This window comes from Falco punctatus (assembly GCF_963210335.1).
Source record: "Falco punctatus genome assembly, chromosome: Z".
NCBI classification, from domain to species: Eukaryota; Metazoa; Chordata; class Aves; order Falconiformes; family Falconidae; genus Falco; species Falco punctatus.
In genome coordinates, this window is record NC_137586.1 from 36,809,003 (window position 1) to 36,829,820 (window position 20,818).

Consider the following 20,818-nt stretch of genomic DNA (forward strand, 5'->3'; position numbering starts at 1 on the left):
AAAGTAAAACATGATAGAGTTTAATTTAGGGTTCGCAGGCAAGATTTTCATCAAGATAATTTCCCTTATTAGAAATAACATGGTTAAGCTGTTTTTTGAGAGCATCTCTAATGTTTATAGACCTATATTAATGATGCAGAATAATTGTGCTGTGATAGAAATCAAGATTTTCAGATTATTGGGCCTTTTTTTGGCAACTGGAGCTTCACAATTGTTCTCTTTTATGCAAGGAAGCTGCAAATAGTCACATTTTAAAATATACTGACTATGAATAATTGTGGAAACTGCTTGTTTACCTGGTTAACCATATGTGTAAGCACTGCTTAATGAAGCCAAATTTATTTAATGAGAATGTACCAGAAAATTACAGATTCTCACTGGCCATTTAGAAATTAGAATTTTAATTTGTAAAATTAATAGTATGTTACCAATTATTACTTTGATTCATAATATGAACTGGGTGTTAGATTTCCTAACTGGTGTTTTCTTATTCATAAAATCTTCCCATTACTAATTCACTTTGTTAGTTTATAGTTCCTGGAAATTCAAGAAATGTGGTGCTGTTGTTGGTTAGGCTTTTCATGAGTTTATGTCCAGTTTCTAGACCACACCCTTAGCATCGTGTATAAGAAAATCAAAAGGAAAACCACTGCCTTAAGGAGTCAGATCAGGTTCACTACTTAGTTTGCATATCTTCACATGCATTATATGTCTCTCTATATTTCAACAACCTAAAAAAAACTAAGACATCACAACAGTCTGCTGGAAGCAGGGGATTTTTCATTTGGAAAGGGAAAATTTTCTGTGATCAGTTTTATATTTTGAATTCATTATGATACTTGAAATAAAGCTGTATTTTGAGACCATACTCTGCTCATAATACATTTCCAGTGGAAACCTGGTTTTATTTATGTTCATTTGAAAGATGTGCCTATGTGTGTATTCTAATACATGATTCACTAATAGATACATACCCATTTCAACACATCCAGCCCTATGAATTGCCTTTTTCCTGTTACATTCATGTCTGATACCCATCTCTAAATGTCTTCGCAGTTTGGTATTAATGTAGTTCTCCTTCACTCATTTCAAATATTCAATGTATTGTATGTACATCAGCCTCTGCAGAGGATGCAAACCTTTTGAATTCTGTTTTTTTTTTTAAGAAGCATAGTAGTTGAAATATTTTAAAAGTCTAGTTTGTGCTTAAATACATAACCACTACTTAGGTATTCAGGAGATGGGGATGGAGACAGACAACAGAAGAACTTATAGACCTGGAGTTAGGACAATCCAAGGGTTTAGGGGCACAGACATGCCAAAGTCCTACCATTAAGAAGGCTAAAAAACCCACATTGTTTCTCTGTTGCTACATGTTAGTGTAGCATTGGGCACTAGCAAAGGAGGAAGAAGGAGGGATAAAAAGAATGTTTCAGGCCAAAACCATGCAATCTCTTCACCAGGCTCTGGGAAGCAATACACAAAGTACCTAACTGGTAACTGGCAAGTATGCAGATTTTTACCAAAGTCTTTACAGCCATGATCAGCTCACAAGGTTGACTGCTTTATTTGCACAAGGTTTCCATAGCTTGATCCTGTAACTACCATATTCACCTTTTTAAGTATAGGATTATTTCCTACTTGAATTTTAATTCTGGTGTTGTCAGCTGCATGCAGGACATGGTGGGATTATTCTTTTTTGTATGTCATGTACTTTGGAAGAGTCAGTGCAGTATGGCCAAAACACCCAAAAGGAAAGAGACAGAGCACAGATAAGGACACATGAAGTAAGACAAGGATTATTTCAGCAAGCATCACATGAAATTCTACAGTAAGGGTAAAACTGTGTTATGACAGAAAAGCACTATTTTTAGAAAAAATTATCTCCAACAGTACAAGCAGTTTAAAAACTAAATTGTAAATTTAGTAGAATATTACTTCAAAGCATTGCAAGGAACTTTAGCTCTTACATAATAATTCTGCAGCCCTGTGATTCTATTCTGTAAGATTAACACTGATCTTCTCTGTGTTTTCAGGGCTTTGTAATTCTGCTGATCGTATATATATAATCTGTGGGTTTGGTTACCTGAGCAGTCCTACTCCACTTTGCATGTCTCTGCGTCCTCTGTGTTCTTTACTTTGTATCTGTGAAAGCCATAAAAGTCACTGGGGACTATGAAAGTACAAGAGTAAGAGAGAATTTGACCTCATATTTCCTGAGCACCTCTAAGGAATCTGCTGTTTAAAGCAGCTGGAAAGAATTGTGAACAACCCAATGTTATGGGTAGGGCAACAGATGCAACCTGCAACAGAAATTTCAAACGCTGGAGAGAAAAAAAACAAACAAACAACTTCTTTTTACTGAAACACAGCATTTCTTTCTGAAAGAAGAAACAGCCACCCTCTTCTGTAGAAACCAATATGTCCAAAGAGCTTATGTGGCCTCCTAGCCACTGAGATGTGAACTGCCAACAGAAACATTGTGCACTTACACAAATAACAAGCAATGAGTTGCTGGAGGCAATAGCTATTCCCACCACTTGAATAAAAGAAACTCTGGCAACTAACCATGTATCAAAATAGCTTCTGGAATAAGAAAATGCCTTCTTTTCAGCAATGTTTACTCAAATATCTTGGTTTAGATTGTGCCAAAACTGAAGGGTAGCTGATATCCATGTTAATTCTGACTGACAGTTTTATGGGAAAATCTGGGAAGACCTTTCCCCCAGTACTATTCATATGGAGAACATACTCCAGATTAGCCTAACTGGCTGCCAGATGTCACTCCTACTCCACTACTAAATAGCTCCTGGTACACATATCAGGCTTTAGTGGTCTTCAGTGTATTATGGCCTGGAAAGTGACCATGGCAACTTCTAACTAAGTATGCAAGATGTTTTAATTGTTAGAAAGGGTTAAGCAGATTTTTTTCATTGCTACTAGCAAACACAAGTGTCTAAAAGCCAAAGTTGTCTAAAAGCAAACTATAGTGCCATTGGTGTTTACCATAATGCTCAGGACATGTCCTGCCCTGTTATAAAATCAGAGAATGTCACCAGCAGATGGAGCACAGAATTTTCCTCCATCAGCATTATCATCTAGGGAGGAAAAAATATTTCTTGCCTACTAAGTGTTCCAATTTGATTTGTGTTACCAAGAAGGAGGGAATAAATGCTCAAAACAACTTTATAAAATATATAGAGGAAATAAAATTGTTCTGTGACTGTATGATGGCACAACCTTGAATGATTATTTCCATAATGTGTTTACTAACAAGTTGCATTTTACATGTGCTGAGCAGTTTCCATTGACTGCTGGTCTCAGACTTGCTGAGTGTTTTTCCTCTGCTTCCACAAATTCTGTTTCATGCTGCTGACAGGTTTCATAACTTCCCTTCGTTGCTGTCTGCCTTCATCCTGCTTGGAGCCTGAGGATCTGTTTCTTCATAATCAGTCTCTTTAGTTTCTGCCTGGCTTTGCTTTCTTCAAGGAAGATTGCCTGAGCCTTCCTTGTCCCGAATGTTTAGTTTACTACCCCAGCAACTGGTTTCAATGACTTCATGCAGGAAAAGAAGCCATTCGTCACGGTTAGAAAAAGTGACAGTATCTGACTCTCATACCTTCATTTTACATGTGGGAGTGTGTCCATGTCAGTGTAGTGTTTTGCGTAAAGTTGATGAGAAGGCAACTATATTCTCATTTTTAATATAGAACTTTTTTGTGTACTCACTTCTGCATATCTCTGAGGTGCCTTCTAGTAGAGTACAAGAGTGGAAGACCAATATTTTATGCCACCTTCTGTGTATGGATAAGAGAATTAGGGTTTGTATTTGGTACAGGTCAAACAGCAGAAATCTGGCTTTAATGTGATGGACACTGATATTCAGTCTTCAACAATCCTGTTGGTGCAGGATTTACATAGCTAGTGCAGAGAAGGTCTGGCTCAGTGGCCCAGAGGTTAAAGAGGATCCCCCTGCTCTCAGGGCCTTAGCACTCCCTACCTCCACAACAAGGAAGAGTCTGCCAGGAACACCACAATTGGATCTTCTGGAAGAAACATCTGCGCAGTGATTCCTTTGATGGACTTTGTTAATATCTGCCCTCTTTTTTTGTTAGTGACATTAATAAAAACAGCTAATTAAGTCCATTCTATCTTGAAATGCATTAGCCAGGCTCCTACACACCAAAAACTTAATTTAGGACACAAAACTGTTACTGTGATATTGCAGGAGTCTCAAAGCCTTGAAGCCCAAGAGTTTTTGACAAGAACCAAAAATGCAGAGGAACAATAAATATTCTTCTTAGCCTCATCGTTCAGCTACAAGAAGGGTGATGGTGATCAGAGAATTCCCTTTCATTTACTGCTTCTTTATTCTATCTGATATTATAAAAAGAGAAAAATTAAGGTGACTTTATTCTGTGCTTAAGGTTTTCTCTCCTGACCCCTTCACAGATGGGAGACTGGGAAATGGAGCACCTGCAGTCTTACCTGTGGGGTTGGATTGCAGACACGAGATGTCTTCTGTTCTCATCTACTATCAAGAGAGACTAACGAGACCGTGATTTTGGCAGATGAATTGTGCTATAAACCTAAGCCATCCCTCGTGCAAGCCTGTAATCGCTTTGACTGCCCACCCTCCTGGTATCCTACAGAATGGCAAGAGGTAAGGGCATATGTGTAATCTTATTTTATGACTCCCAGAAGTAGTAGTCTTTGCATGCATTATCAAAGCATCGCTTTGCCTTAGCCCACCAAGAGGATCATTAATCATTTTAATGAGCCATTAAAAATCTGGAAAAGTGTGTCTTTTTGCTCTTTAAAAAAATGCATCAGTGTTTTCATATGTAAATAGTGACTGTGGCTACTTCTAATGCAAAGTTACTGGAAACTCTTTAGCAGCTGGCTATAGATGCCAGAAAAAATATGTGGAATATGATGGTCAGCTGCAGTGAGTGAATTTGGGTCAACAATGTCAAGATTTCTAGAAATACAAAGCTATAAGGACCAAGGAGGAGAGAATCTCTAAAGCATGTTTAGTATTCTATATATTGTCAAGTAATAATGTAGTTTAGGACAAGAAACACTCTTCATTCTTTGGAGTCACAAATGGGAATTAGGCACTTCCCTTTTGGAGATGGATGCTTTGTTACAGTAACGCTGAAAATTGCTGTTTGCACAATGGATCTGTACAAGACTTTCCATCTTTGGAAAGCAACCTGAAATGAGTTTATTTGCTGCCATCTGGTTGCAAAGGAAAACACTTGTGCAATTCAAAAGACTTGAAGATGATTCTGTTGGATATAATACTGCACAGAAAGAAAGGATCCTGCCCTGTTATCAAGAATAAAGGAAGATTTTGCTGTGTTATGGAGGTGCAAGCAGGAGGCATTCACGTCTGCTGGATGCAAGGATTCATTCCATCCTATGAGAAAACTATGAGCATTTGGCCTGGTGCTTACATATTGCTACACATTCTTCATCTATCAAATCTGCTTGTTACTTAACAGCCAGGGAGATGCTAATATACTCACTTAATGAAGCTGATTAGCCTGTGAATCTGTACTTCATGGGAGAGCTCTGAGTTTAGGCTGCCAACCCAGTAACAAAAATTTATGCCAGCCTGATGTTCTGTCAAAGCTAGGTAACTAGGCTATGGCATTAATCTTATGTTTGAAACAATTGAGTGATGATTCATGCTTGTATTTGCCTACTGTATGTGCTCAGTTGCATTTTGAATATTTCTAGGCTATAGTCATACATAAATCCTATATTTGTAAATAGCAAATAGTATTCTACTAGCACATAACATAATAAAGTCAAGCATTTCAAAGTTAGGATATGCTAGAAGGAATGCCTATGCTTGCTAAAATCCTACAGTTGGCCACAGTCCTCACAGAAAGCAATTTTCTGTAAGGTTATTTGAACACTTGAAAGAGGTGTTCATTACAGCTTGTTGAAAAATTGGCTTTCTGCTAACAATGACCATTGGCTAGAATGGTACCAAAATAGTTTCTGCTTCAGCAGTGTCCAGAGTTTTTTTCAAGTTTTGAGCATCTTCCTCAACAGTGAAAACACATGTATTTCTGCCCATCTAAAGTAATTTTTTAGCCATTTTTGTATCTGCTCAGGAGCTCTCAGATATGTTGTATTTCTGAAAGGTGTAGCAGATCTTACAGAGGATGGAGCTCAATTAAATATAAAGGCTTGACCAAGCATATTAATCGTGAATTAAACCAAACCACTCAGTTCACATGTTTTGTGTTAGCTGCTGCCTTTTCTGAGCTGTGTGGAGAGAGAGAACTTGTGCTGCAATTCATTGCTACAGCTTAACAAAGGTCATGTTATAGATCTTCTGCTTTTACTTGCGTGGGCTTTGCAGGCTGACCAGCTGTGTATGTAGCTCCTCACTACACAGGCACTGAATATTCCCTGTGCTTATCTTTCACTAGGAGAAAACAGCACAAAAAAATGTGCTTCTCTACCTACTGTCTTCTGCCTTTGTTTAGATGGGTATAGTGCAAGAAAAAAAAATAAAAACCTAATCTATCACAACAGATTTTCATTCTCTCATTTTTCAAAGGCATGTGTCTTCCATCTTTGCACCAGCAACTTCTGTGCAGTTATTTCCACCTTGTAGGAAAGCCAGTCCTCACAGCCTAGTCTCACAAGTTTCCCATGGATGACCTCCATGTGAAAACCTACACTGTCAGGCCAGTGCATTGTACTTAGGGATTATTACAGCTGTTGGCTCCTGTCATGTGTCAGGGAAAAGGCTATCTGGCCAGGGTGTGAGTAGCTGAGACTTCTGGAGGTGAGCTCCAGCCATGCAAAAGAGCTGCCATGGAGCCCTCCAGCAGAAGAAAACCTGCAGGATGATATGTTTCCTTGCATTAAGGGAACCCACAACACCTCCCATCTCCCTGAGTCCCTGAGAGGATTCCTCACATATGCAAAGCTGCCTTCCTCACCCTGCAGAAGGTCCTTTTAAAACTTCACTGACACTAGAGGGTAACTGCTCTTCACACAGCCTGGTTTGAAGCCATTTCTTTGGTCTAATCAGTGGAGTTGGTTGAGCCTTTCAGAACATTCTCTCACAATAGTTTCAAGTAAACAAACAAAAGATTTAAACTGTAATGAGCAATGTTTTCTTTTTTAAAGCCTTTTATGCTTGTTAAGCAAGGGTTGTCTGAATCAAATGCTGTTAGAAGCCCCAGTGTTCCTGGCAGATAAACACATGATAATTATCAGTGTTGTAACATTCCAAGTATTTTTTTAAATATGACTTTACAAATTCAAGACTGTTTATTTTCAAATAGTTCTGTTTCTTAGTTAAATCCATTAGGGTGTTTGTCTTGTTTTCCATAGTGGGTTTCTGGAAGAAAATGAATGTGAGCTTTCATTTTTACAAGGCCCTATAAATAAGTCCTCTGCAGACCTTAAATGGGAGAGAGACATCCATTAGTAAATCTTCATCCTCCTTTATTTTATTACTGAATAAGTGCCATAGTCTCAGTCCCAGCATTCTCTTTTAGCTGCTCGGTGCTATCCTTGCTCCAAAGATAATTAGAACAATGGCTTGACAACAGAGTCAGCATGGGAAGACTGATAATATTTTCAGATATTTTCTTAGCTAATTTTTCTCCATATTGAAAGAAGTCCTTTCTAAATCTTCAATGTCAGGCCTTAGAAAGCAACTGAAAGACCTGCTGAAAGAAAAATGTTTACTCCTTTTGCAGATGCTTTATGTTACTGTAGAGTCATAGTTGAGAATTCTTGTAGTGCTGTAGTCCCACCACCCTGAGCAAAGGACAGTACAACATTAAGCCACCTGGGGCAGCTGAGGGGTAGGATAACCCCTTCCTCAACTGTTCCTGTAAGCAGGACTGACATAAAATTACATCCTTTCAAACATCCAGCTACTGCCCCAAACTGGTAACAGTTATGGTGCTGAGTGACAGTTGCCTAGCCCTTTATTTTTTCATTAACAGCTACCTTTTTCCACAAGTTGGAGAAGAGACCAGATTCCCCGCCTCCCAAACAATGGAAATTGTGGTTTTGCCTGACTCCTGTGCATTGTATGCATGTGTGTAGATGCTCATAGGCATGAGCTGAGGTAGAGAGATGATCTGCTTTGCCTCTCTGCTTTCAACAGTGACCATCAATTCTTTGTGTTAATTATTGCTTACAGATTGTTGTACGAGCAGAACAGATACTAAAGCAGTGTCTGCTGTAAGAGAGGCAAAGGCCACAGTTCCACCAGCAATTTAGGATGACATACGCCAGCACTTCTACCAAAGGAGAGAACAGCTGCTTTGGGGATCTCTTTCTTGCTCTTATAGCACCCACTCCCTCATACCTCCAGAAGCACCATGCAATCACACAGTGGTCCTGGCTGAAGCTAGCCAGAAATACAATTAGCTTTAGCCTAGATTAATTTTCCACTCTGGTTTACTATACAGCCACATAAATGCTTACGCCAGTATATGGGACAAGGCAGCACAAAATCAGGAATGCCTGGTGCTGGCAGAATTGGGTGTATAGCTTCTTATTTGGTGTCAGCCTTGCCTCATGTTTGCTTAAGGTAATTGTTGAACTAGGCATAATCAGGCAGCAATGTGGGGAGATGCCACTCTGGAAGCTGGTACCCTGGAAAAGTACCACATCCCCTGTAAAATAACATCAGGGATGCTGGGTTTGGCTCTGCTCAGAAGCTGTGTGGAGCAGGAATATCGAGAAACATAGTTCCAATAGCCACACTTAACCTACTTGAGTGGGTGAAGTGAAACCACCCCAAGCATCTTTCTCTGTTGTAATGGTGCTGTGAGATTTTTCTCAATTGCAGAGATAGAAAGCATGTTACTCAGATGGGATACACCCAAATGAGGATCCTCAAAAACCTGCTGTTTCACATTGCTTGTAAATACAAGCAGATGTTGCTGTCATTGATTACCCCTTTTCCTGGAAAAACTTCATGGCTGGAAGCTTCTACTAGAGAAAAATCAGCAAGTACCCTACAGTAGTGAAAGCTCCAGAGGTGAAATAAAGGTACAAGCACAGTGCAATAATCCATGACTATCTTAGAAGAGCATTCCTGCAGACAAGGAGGAACCTCATTACTGTATTTGGCTCTCTCTGGCACTTAGCAATAGAGTTTGCTGTTGAGTAGCAAGTTATTCTTCACAGAACAAAGCTATGTAAGTGACTGAAGGTCAAAAAGTAAGAAAAGATCTGTTTTGTCATATTGGTAGTGATGGAAGGGCAGGGAGACTTCCTGGGATTTGACTGACTGACAGAAGGAACATGCTTTTTTTGGTATTTATACAGTGCCTAACCAATTTTGGCTCTGCTATATGGTGACAGTCCTTAGGCAATCTTGAAATAATATTTTTAATCACATTTTTCTTGATTTACTCTCTCCTCAGGAATGAATTGTCCTCAAATGAAAGGTTGATAAACGTTTTCTTTTGTTGAAAACTAAAGTATTGTTTTACTTTTTTCATTTTTTTGGAAGCCTTTAAGATTTTCTAGCATTCTAAGTAGGACAAAAGTTATTTTTACTCATTGAAGTACAAAACAAACCAAATATAAGCACATCTTTCTACAGTTCCTTTCTGTCTTTCAGGGAAAATGTGTATCCTAAATAATCAGATTGGCAGTAAAGTTTATGCAGCCTTTTCTATGCAAGACAGAAGGGCCTTTCACAAATGCAAGATTCTCTAAAACTGTCCCTTTTTAACTGCTGGAGTTTAAGTTTTAATACTTCTTCATATGGTTTTCTGCTTCTCAGACATAATTCCCAAGTTGCAAGCTATAAGTAACTCCTGGTCATGCCACTGTAGTACAAGCTCCCCCTCCTTCTTTGCTAGGAGAAGGGAGAAAAGGAGCTGAGCTGGCTGGATTGAGCAGAAGAACTGGGAGCCTGTTGCCAGCCTCAGGAAAAAGATCCTCCGGAAAAAGGGCTGAGCAACAAGTTTTAAAAAAAAAAAGATTCAGGAAACTATTAAATCTGCTTGTTTAAAATTTCCTGCCCTGCTTGGGTAGAAAATGGATACAGAGAGGGATATTTACATTAAAGAGAGGCAAGATGGATCCTCTGGGTATGAGTCATTGCAGTTTACTGTGACTCAACCTTCCTCCTTACCTTTTGGAAAGAGCACATACACACTGCTGTCATGGCAGCCATAAATATAAAAAGGCTGCATGGGTATTTAATGGTTTATTATATTAACCTTATAAACCAATTACTGAGACTAAGAGCAGATTGCAGTTGATATACACCTTTTCTGTGAATTAAAAATCAAAGAAATATCGTAATGCAAGAGATCTTCAAGGACAGGAATTCTGGACTGGATGGTTAAGTTTTGAGCTGTCTTAGCAATAGACATCATGCAGGTCACAAACAAGAAATGAGAAAATTACAAAAGGAAGAAAAAGCAAAATGATAAAACAAAAGTTATTTATCACACTCTCAAAATTCCATTTGTTTTTCTTGCTAATACAAACATTTTTTTAGCAAGCTAAATTTGAATAATTAGTTCAGGCTATCTATGTCATTCATAGCTACTGTTATCCAGTATGCATGATCAAATCCTGGAAATGAAGGTCTAGTACTAGAGAAGACTTTTCCACTCACTCAGGCACTGTCAGAAGGACAGTCAGAGCTCAGGCAGAGGCATTAGATATAGATCCTCCACATCACATGCAAGTGCCTCATTTTCCAGTTGGTGGTTACAGGAAAGGATGACTTTTCTACCTCCATACTGCAATTCTGACCCACTGTTCTGTGTCTTTTATACTAATGCCTGAAAACAAAACATTTCAAAAATGCTGAAGTATTTTTTCTAAATATTAGAAAAATAAGCTGCTTCCACATTCCAAAATATTTTTTTCATTTTTAAAAAAATTTTGGTTTGATGTGTCTGAAAATGTATTTTGTATTTTCTTTTTGGCCCAAACTGAGTGTTGACTTCCACCCAAATTTACAAGCAATTTTTGCTGCAAGTTGTCATGGTGCAAGTGTGATGTAAGGTGGCTGACTCTCATCTCCCACAGTGTTCACAGACATGTGGCAGTGGTGTCCAAAAGAGAGATACACTTTGTAAGCAGCGCCTGGCAGATGGAAGCTTGTTAGAGCTGCCAGAAACGTTCTGCTCCACACCAAAGCCAGTTACCCAACAAGCCTGCAAAAATGAGGATTGTCCCAGTGAGTGGCTTCTCTCTGACTGGACACAGGTATGCTAGTTGTATGCATGAGTATTGTGCTGTTCTGGGTGATGAAGTTCCTTGGTCACTCGTGACAGAGGAGCCAAATGAGCTCAGACAGCACAAAGTATGTCATGCCCAGTTTTGTCCTGTATTCTGTTCTTATCATCCTGGTAGGCCATGTGATCACTAGCTCAGTGTTCCTCTTTGGAGATTGCCTTTAGAGATGTGGTTTAGCCATCCTTCCAAACAATTAATCAAAAAAAAAAAAAAAAAGCCCAAATAAAACCCTGCCTCTGTCCATGCCTGTGCTTATGTTCATCCAACGCATCAATGAAGAGTAATCTTTACTCCCCCAGACTAAATGCTTTTATTTTCCAAATCCTGGCTGTTCTGATGTCAATAGTGTTTTCCTCTTGAGGCCACTCCATTCTTTCCTTATGATGCAGAGAAGAGAAGGGATTCCAGCAGCCTCTGATAGGCACATCACTACATACACCAAGCTTCTTTCTTTCTAGGACACTGCTCTTGCAATGTTAGCTAGCTACTTCCTTCCTTCAATTTAGGGATGGCAAAAACAAACTCACTCTACTGAAGTATTTTGCACTTCCCCAGATTCCTTTTCTGACCCCATATGGCTTAAGAAAAATTCCCTTTATATTTATGAGAGTATAACTGAAAATAGAATTTGACCTTTTAAGGTCAGTAAGCATGAAAATCATTCCGCATCTTGCAATCTTTGCCACCACTCTCCCAGTTCGCTTTCATGGAAGGAGGTGGAAATCATCTTATTTGTGAAAGAAACACCAGTCATCTCATGGAGCTGTCCCACCTGCACCCTGTAGGTGTACAAAGTACTACAGTACAATGTTTGTCTTTGCACTTGGTTTCTACATGTCTGTGTCTGCTGGCTGGAAAAACTCCTGTTCATAGCCAAGAGGAGACCACATTGAGTTGCACTTCACAGATACATCCTGTATAAAATCTGGCTAAAATCTGGCCTAAACATAATCTTTGAACTTTACTGTTGCAGTTCTATTACAAATAATATATGGATGAGTGTTTCAGATACCAGTGAGTTACCTCAGCCTGGTAGTTACTATACATGGCTTACAGAAAAGAGTATAAACCCTTTAACACCAGACTGTGGTGCTCAATGCACAGGTGGGCATTGTTCGATGGAATTCAGCATGCCTATTTTATTTCACATTTATGTATACAGCATCAAAGAAAGTGAGAATACAGGGACTGCCATTGCAGCAGCCTGTAAAAGTGCTGGGAAGTGGATTGAGTGCTGTGAAGTTGGTAGCTCTGAGACACGTGCACTGCTGTTACATGTAGGTGTATACATGTGGTAGTGGGAATTACAGATGAAGTGAGGAGGTGAAAACACACTAAAGGTAAGAAAAGCAAAACCATGGCAACTTTCAATTGAAATGGGGAGGAGAGAATGAAGTCAGATTTTGATTTTACTAAGTACAAATACACAGAAATGTGAGTTGTATGGATGTCAACATAAACCAAGTAGCACAACCTCTTGTGAGAGAGGTCACACTGGGGATAGAATTACCATCTTCACTGCCAGAATGACTATGTGTCTTCTGACAGCAGACACAGACATGTAGAAACAAAGTGCAAAGACAAACTTTGTACTGTAGCACAGCAATATTAGAACAAGGGACACCATCTGAGAGAAAAGGTGCTAAAGGGAGCATGGGAAGATTCAAAGCCTCAAAGGACAGAAAATACCTGATATTTCGTCTCCCTGCTGTTTGTAACTGAACGGCCAAGGGCTGCTCTGCTTTATTCCACTGTGATAGTTTGAAAGCTGTAACTGATCTGTACAGTGGTATGAGTATGCATTGTGGGTATGGGAGGTGGGGGTGAGGGTGTGTGACAAGGAGCACCCTTTTGCTTTTAATACACTTTGTTCCTCACATTTCTTATTCTGTTCCTAGTGTTCAGTGAGCTGCGGAGAGGGCACCCAGAGTCGAAATGCCATTTGCAGAAAGATGCTGAAAACCGGAGGTTTTGTCATCATCAATTCCTCACTGTGCCCACCTTTGCCATTCTCATCCTTGGTCAGGCCCTGTGCACTAGGCACCTGTGCAAGTAAGTGGAAAAGATGCTTGGGAGTGTCTGGGGGAAGGGGTCTTCCTCTAAGAAATCATCGCTCAGATATCCTCATCACTAAGAAATTCATGCTGTCTCAGGCTCCGTAACCTTCTTTTGTGCTAGTGTTACTCAGTCTTGCAGAGTGGCTGCTGCTGCTGAGTTTTTCTGTCTTGTGCTTTGTTTAGCAACAAGGCAAGCCAGTGGATGAGAGCTATAAATTTTACTGTTGGAGATGGGTCTGAGCCAATGTGCTGGAAGGGAACTACTAGTCTCTAGAAGAAATGGCTCAAAACTCTGACCCAAATCTAGAACTAAATTTCACAACTGGAATGTAAAGGCTCAGAGATACAGCATAGCAGCTGAGGGTAGCTGCAAATAAATTTTCTGCTTAGAAAGTGGTTGGTAATGGATTTTTTGGAAGATCATTTTAAAACATGTTCTATTATGTCACTCAAGCCACTATGACGTGGGATTTCTAATGAACCATACAACATGTTACATGTGTTCTATGTCATTATTTCATGCATTTGGTGTTGCCCTCCACAAGAGCAATAGTCTCCCTGTATGCCCTTCCCTGGCTTGCAGTAAGCCAGCTGGGTATGCTGTTCCAAAGACAGCCTTCCTTCAGATTAAAGCTGACTATGAACTCTGAAACAGCTAAATGTTGGGTACATCAGGGAGAAAACAACATCTGACATTCAGAGCCAAAGCTGGGACCAAACATTTCATGATATTTACTAATAATATACCTATGCTGGTTTTTTAGTGTTTCATTACAAATATCTCTGTCACAGAGATCTGGAATCTGGAAACACTGAACAAGTGTGCTTTAACAGTATTTAACATGGTTTTAAGCTTAGTCCAGAGAGGTTTTTTTCTGTTCAACATTACTTCTTGAGGTAGCAGCACTTTTACTCTTCCCTACTACCGTGAGCTGCAAGACCATGTTGCCTTTGAGGGTTTGAATAGTAAAGACTTGTCTTTTCAATGTATTTATTAAGCAACGATCTTCTTTTAAATACATTAACAACAAGACCTACATTGAAAAGGTTGTGCAGTCTCCTTCTCTGGAGATTCAGAACCTGCCTGGATGCAGCTTTTGCAAACTGCTGTAGCTTCTTTAGCAGGGGGATGCACTAGATGTCTCCTGAGGTCCCTTCCAAACCTGACCATTCTGTGATTCTGATTCCACTCGGTTTTTCTCCCACTTCTAAAGCTTTTGTCACTGGCTCTGGTTTCTGCATGTATCCGGGGCAGGACCACTTTTGCATTCCTAAAGTGCTCCTTGTTAGTTCCTCTTACTTTGATTGCCTCAACTTAATGTTCAGCAGCTGGTGTTCAGTTTCTCCCATTACTGTCTAATGGGTTGACTGCTGTCAGCACCAAAGTAAACTGCTTGTTTTGTTTAATGGTATCACATACTAATAGTTTTAATGATTATAATTTCAGGGCACAACAGGCCAGCTCATAAACAAAGCCCCCATATTATGGCCATAAAGAAAGTTTACATCCAGACAAGGAAGCAGAAGAAACTACACTTTATTGTGGGTGGGTATGCCTACCTGCTGCCCAAAACCTCTGTTATACTCCGATGCCCCACAAGGAGGTTCCGGAAATCAATGATCACTTGGCAGAAGGATGACAAGAGGCTCGTCAGCTCTGTTCACATCACTATTGCACCCTACGGGTACATGAAAATCCATCGTTTGAAGCCTTCAGACACTGGGACATACACCTGCACAGCAGGGCCAGCCCAGGAGCATTTTGTAATTAAACTAATTGGAAGCAACAAAAAGATCATTGCTGGGCAGCCAGCTGGTATTAGGGAGGGAGAGGTCATGAGAAAAGCCAGCTTAAATGAAGCCTTGCGAACAGAGGAGAAACGTATCAGTGGGATTCTCTTCAACGGAAGCAAGGCTGAAAAGCGAGGACACCTTAGTGATCCCAGCAGGTGGTATGATGATATCGTCTCAAGGCTGCTGCAGCACAGGGGCTGGCCAGGGGAAGATCTGGAGTCCTGGGAAACCCAGGAGTCGACAGAGAGAAATGCATCCTCAGAGGAGGACCAGAGCCGGGAGTATAGCTTGCCATTTACTATGGTTACAGAACAGAAACGCTTGGATGATATCATAAGGAATTTGTCTCAACAGCCTGAGGAGCTTAAAGATGTCTACACTGAGCAGATTGTCATGCAGCTAGCTCATGAGGTTTTCAAGAGCCACATGGAGCACCAGGAATCTGTCCTCAAAGCATCAAGGCGAAGAGTAGATTCAACCTCGGTGGAGTATCCTCTCCACAGACACGTTTCTGGATTTACCAGCTCCCTGAGGACTTCATCTGCTGAAGCATTTCTTCCCACCTCTGTAGACCTGGCAAAGGGCTTGCACAGACCTCATCAAAAGCCTGCCATCCTCAGAAAGATTTCAGCAGCACAACAGCTTTCTGCTTCAGAGGTCGTTACCCACCTGGGACAGACAGTGGTCCTAGCCAGTGGTACACTGAGTGTGCTTCTTCACTGCGAAGCAGTGGGAAACCCAAAGCCCACCATCACCTGGGCTAAGAATGGAGAGGAGGTGAAATACAACGATAGGTAAAGCATATTATTTAAATTTTAAGAAAATAATTGATATTTTGACTCCCCAGTTTTCATGTTTTACTGCCTGTCAGTCCCATGGACAAAACCATATTTTGCTGTAGTCCAATTTCATAGCAGAAAGAAAGGCTGACACACCTGAAGTGGTAAACAGGGCACTGTAACTCTTCAACAAGGTCTGGATGCTGGGTGGGTCTGGAGCAGCAAACAGGAACTTCTGTTCTGTTTCATTAAGCAAAAAGACAAGTTCATAAAATACTAAAATAGATAAGTGCCTACTGCAGCCCTTGGAGCACTCCACATCTGGAGACTGGAAGCCTTAGTGTATTTTCCAGTCTGAAGGTGGAGGTTTCTGCTATGAAGACTGTTTCTGAGATATGAAAACTGATTACTGATTATTATTATTATTATCCTCTGTTGGAGATATGAATTTAATTTCTCATAGTGCCCCAGCAGGGTCTATCTGACATGCTTGAGGTAGCAGAAGGTGAAGGAAGAAAGGCTTCTGCCTTCCACATGTGTATGTATGAGTAAAATCACCACAGGACAAACCTCAGGTGGCATTACCATCACCATTCTCTGTGTATGTCCCAATAGAGGCTGGAAACTGTGGAACCATACTTCATGGATATTTGCAGCTATGCTGTCATCTCAGCACACTGATCTCCAAGCACTAGCCTTCTGATGTGACTCAGTGCATCCTTGTCTGTTCAAACTCCAGTGTGCTGGCCCCACATGTAGCCTGAGAACATGACCAACAAAATGTTTTTAACAGTGTACCACAAAAATTATGCTGTTTTACCTTCGGGTAGCCTTTACCTGCATATCACTCCATGGTGTTCATTTATGTGCGAAAACACATGAAAAGACTATTTTCAGTGCTAGCTGTGTGCTTAACTGTGTTGATAACATACATTTTTCTCATATGTATACTTGAGCTCATATTTTGGTTCTGTTCTGTGAGAAACTGGTATATGAGGATGGGCAGAGTGTAAGAGGCAGTTATATTAAGCAACATTGTACAACAAAGCAGTCCAGGCATCTGATAGAAGCTCTTTCTGCATAAGATACTGACCTCAGTTAAGACATCTGCATTTAATCATAGGGTTAGCTTAGGAAATTAGAAAAGATGGAGTCAAAAATTAATTTCCAGTGTGGTGTCTGTGGATCATGCAGTAAAGTCTCGAGTACAATTGCTCCTTCTGCATAGTTTACAATAGTTTATTAGCTCCTTTCTCGTTTTAGCAACAGAATCACTCCAAAATCATTGTTTTCTTTAATGTACTGAATTTCCAGGTTCTTATCTCTCATTTTCTGTGTCTGAGGCCTAGTAAGTGTATCAGGTTTCTTACCAAAATATGGTAACTTTTGCAGGGGGAAGGGACACTAAGAGCAAGTATGTATCTTTTGCAGAAATGACATGCAGTCTCAATCAAGGCTTTGGCCTGTAGTGTCCTTCTATTTTGCCATATTCCCGTGAAAATATCCTCATGACCCTCCAAAAGTTTCACATGTAGATTTTTATTGCCAGTGGTTACATCCTGTTGGAATTGTGCCATATTAAGGGATTAATTTTCTTTTTTCTGTCTTTGAAATGACTGTAGTTTCTGTGGTATGCTTGAAAGGGAATGAAGGTTACATAAAGTCCACGTGGTTAATGCCAGACACTACACTCATGAGAAAATTACAAGTTTATCTCACACCATATAAGCAGCCATGGTGTAGCAACAGGCAGATTCATTTAGATGACAATAAAACAGTCTTACAATTTCTGAAGTTTTAGTTTAGATTTTTTTTTAATCTTACAATGCTTTTCAACCGTTTTATTTTCACTCAGTTTGGCTGAAATAGCATTAAATGCTGTGCTGTATTTCTGAATTATCAGGCAAATATGTGTGCTCAGAATTTCTATTGGAAAGACTTTGGGAAGTATGGTTTATTTGCCAGTTAGTAGCATTACTCTGCTTTAAAGGTTGAGGCCATTTCCACTTTATGAACTTCCTTCTGTACTCATCACTCCAGGTTGGTGGGTGAGGTTGATCCAACATGAAGCACTGGGCTTCAGAGATAGTCAGCATTTGTAACTTTTCAGTTAATGGAAGTTTAGAAATCATGGTGCATATAAAAATTGGGTTGTGGATGTTTTACTGGGTTCTTAACAGCGGTATTCTGGTCCTGGCTCAGAATAGTCTTGCTGGCTGCCAATCAGCTGTACAAATGAAAGCCGCGATTTAAGCAGTCTCACAGTGTAGTGCTGCAAACTGCAAGGCCATCTGCATGCAGTGGTGTTTGGTATGCTTGAGCTGTCTTTCAGCTCTGCAGCTTGTCTTCTCCACACATTGCCAGCCTCTGAATGGAAATGAGAAACCAGTTTTCTAGCCCACCTCCATCTTAATGGAGTAAGAGAATTAATAGAGATGGGTCTTCCCATACCAGTATCAAAGAGAGATACTCTTGGTGAGGAAGGTCAGAGAGTGGTGCTGAAGTCCCTCAGCTCATGTCCGACTGAGTATACTGAGATTCCAGTTGTATCTATTTTTTATTGTGATTTTTAGAGTGTAGGCTGCTGGTTTTAGGTTGGGTGATAGCAATCTGTATTGTGTATTACCAAATACCAAGATAAAGGCACGCACTTTCATGTGTTGTGGCCATGGATTTCATCTGGACCAGTGATGTAGCAACACATGGCTCTATTCCCATTGCCTCTTTCCATGAGCTGTTCCCTCCACCTGGAAGCATTTAGGACTCCCACTAGAAGTATTTATGACTCCCACTACATAGCTCCACTTGCAAAAATTAATTTCTTAGTTTAGTTTAGGTACTGTCACAAAAAGATATAACACAGGCCCCAAAAAAGTGTTGGTTTTCAGTTACTCAATAGAATGAAAACATATAACACAAAAAGCTGCAGCAGTTGAAAATACATGTGTGGTTCCAGTAAAAGATCTTTGACTTGAATTTGCGTATTCAGCCTGGGTACCTATTTAACACGAGTGTCTATAATCTCTCCTAAGGTTAAAGTGTCAGGTTAACACCAGCATGGGTTCTCAGTGCACTTTCAGAGCCTGCTAGCATCTATACCAAAGTCTGGAGACTTCTGTAAATGCTGGAAAATGTTCAATTTCAAAGAAAATTCAGATAACTTCCTTACGAACCCATTTTAGAAGTGAAAAATCTTTATGGGATTTATGCATTGTTTAGCAAGCCTTCCAAGTAAGCTGTAAATTCCACCACTGGAAACCCATCGGTACTTGATAATTCAACTTTCCAAAACCAGAAATGTGTTTTATAAATGGACATGAAACAGAATGTAAACAGTAGGTGATACAGAGTTAGGTGTTTGCGAGGTGCCATCTCAATTAGTCACAGATATACGTCCTATAATTTTTTTTTGTCTTGGACACAATGGATGCAGTGTGGAACAACTGACATGAAACTGATTAAACATCAAGCTGTATTATTTTAAGTCCATAAATGAGATTCTGAAGACATGCTGCTGACAGAAAGAATTGCTACAGCTGGTGTTTTTTTCACCACTGACAAGCAACCCAATACTTAACAAAAATAGCGATCTATGAGCAAATAGGGAATCCAACCAAAATAATTCTATACAAAGAGGGATAATAAAAGATCTGCTTTCAAGAAAAGCAGCTAGGCCAAGTTGTGACACACAACCACATTATTGAAAAGAAAAGGACATTAGCTTTGTTTCTAAAGGACATTAAAACAGGTTGAAAAGATAGAAAGATGGAGCAGCTTTGGGGTTTGGTTTTTTTTCAAGGCAGGTACCTACCTGTCCTGTTACTATTTCTAAAAATAGTTGCACTAGATCTTGAAGTGACTTAAGCTGACAGAGATTTATATCAGCAGTTGATTAACAACAAACAAATTATGATCCCTTGTGTTTTAGAAGGTGCAATATTAAGCAAGGTCTTTCCTCAACCTAAAGGTGACAGAAATAATTCTAAAAACTTTTTATATTGGGTTGTAGTTGTTTGTTTGGTGTAGGAGTGACTGATCAGCTTAGATACTATATTTGCACACATGCAGGCAGAACACACCCAGCTTTTAACTGCTATATGCTAGTGTAATTTGGGACAAATTCTGAAGCTTTAATGAATTCCTTGTAGAGATTGAACCAGTCGGTGTCAAACTAAAAAATTTATGTGTGAGCTACTGATGCATGTTAACACTGGTTTTGTAAGTAAATTACTTCATCAGTTTCTGGCACTGTTAGCAGTGGCTAACTAGAAGTCTGCCCTATTTATGACTAAGTGGTAAGAAAGAAATGATCCTTGAAAGCAGAAGTGGGGAGGGAATTCTTTCAACTATTGAGGGGTTTTTGCTGTTCAAGCAAAATGCAATTTAAAAATTATTAATGTCTGTTTTGCAAATGTGAATTTTTCTAGGCGCTTGGAAAGCTTCATTGACAAAAGGCAGGTCTTTCCTTTTATTAATAATAATATTTACCATTATTACTCAAAAAATGGTTAAAAAAGAATTTTAACTCTGCATTTTTTCCTATAATAGATTTTGATTGGTGGTCCTAATCTGGTTTGTTTTAGAGATCTACCACCCACAGTGTTGTGCAAGATCAAGTATCTGCTGAATTTTTGTCCATGAGACACCAGTTTTCACTGAGGGGGGAGGGGCGGGAGTGGAGAGAAACTCATCTATTCCAGGATCTGTGAGCAGACTTTTATTGTATGTGTTTTACAGGCATAATCCTCCCACCACTTTCACCCTTGTCTCTGTCAATCATAGTCTCAACCAAGAGTTCATGTACAACAGCTGCTGAAAGCTGCTGCTGAGAAAAATAATTTGTGATTAGGTTTTATCAACAGTTTCAGCTAAAAAATTAAGAGAAAGGAACAATAACCATGACATAACTGTGCTGAAATTAAGGGT

General features: G+C 39.7%; 1 protein-coding gene across 2 annotated transcripts in view; it reads left to right on the forward strand.

Moving 5' to 3' along the window:
* Positions 1-20,818, forward strand: part of ADAMTSL1 (ADAMTS like 1) — a 449,261-nt gene that overhangs the window by 389,099 nt on the left and 39,344 nt on the right. For both annotated transcript variants that reach the window (XM_080372870.1, XM_080372871.1), the window contains 4 exons: positions 4,453-4,663; positions 11,053-11,232; positions 13,161-13,314; positions 14,767-15,907. In XM_080372870.1, coding sequence (XP_080228996.1) covers positions 4,453-4,663; positions 11,053-11,232; positions 13,161-13,314; positions 14,767-15,907 — 1,686 coding nt within the window. The remainder of the gene's footprint in view (positions 1-4,452; positions 4,664-11,052; positions 11,233-13,160; positions 13,315-14,766; positions 15,908-20,818) is intronic.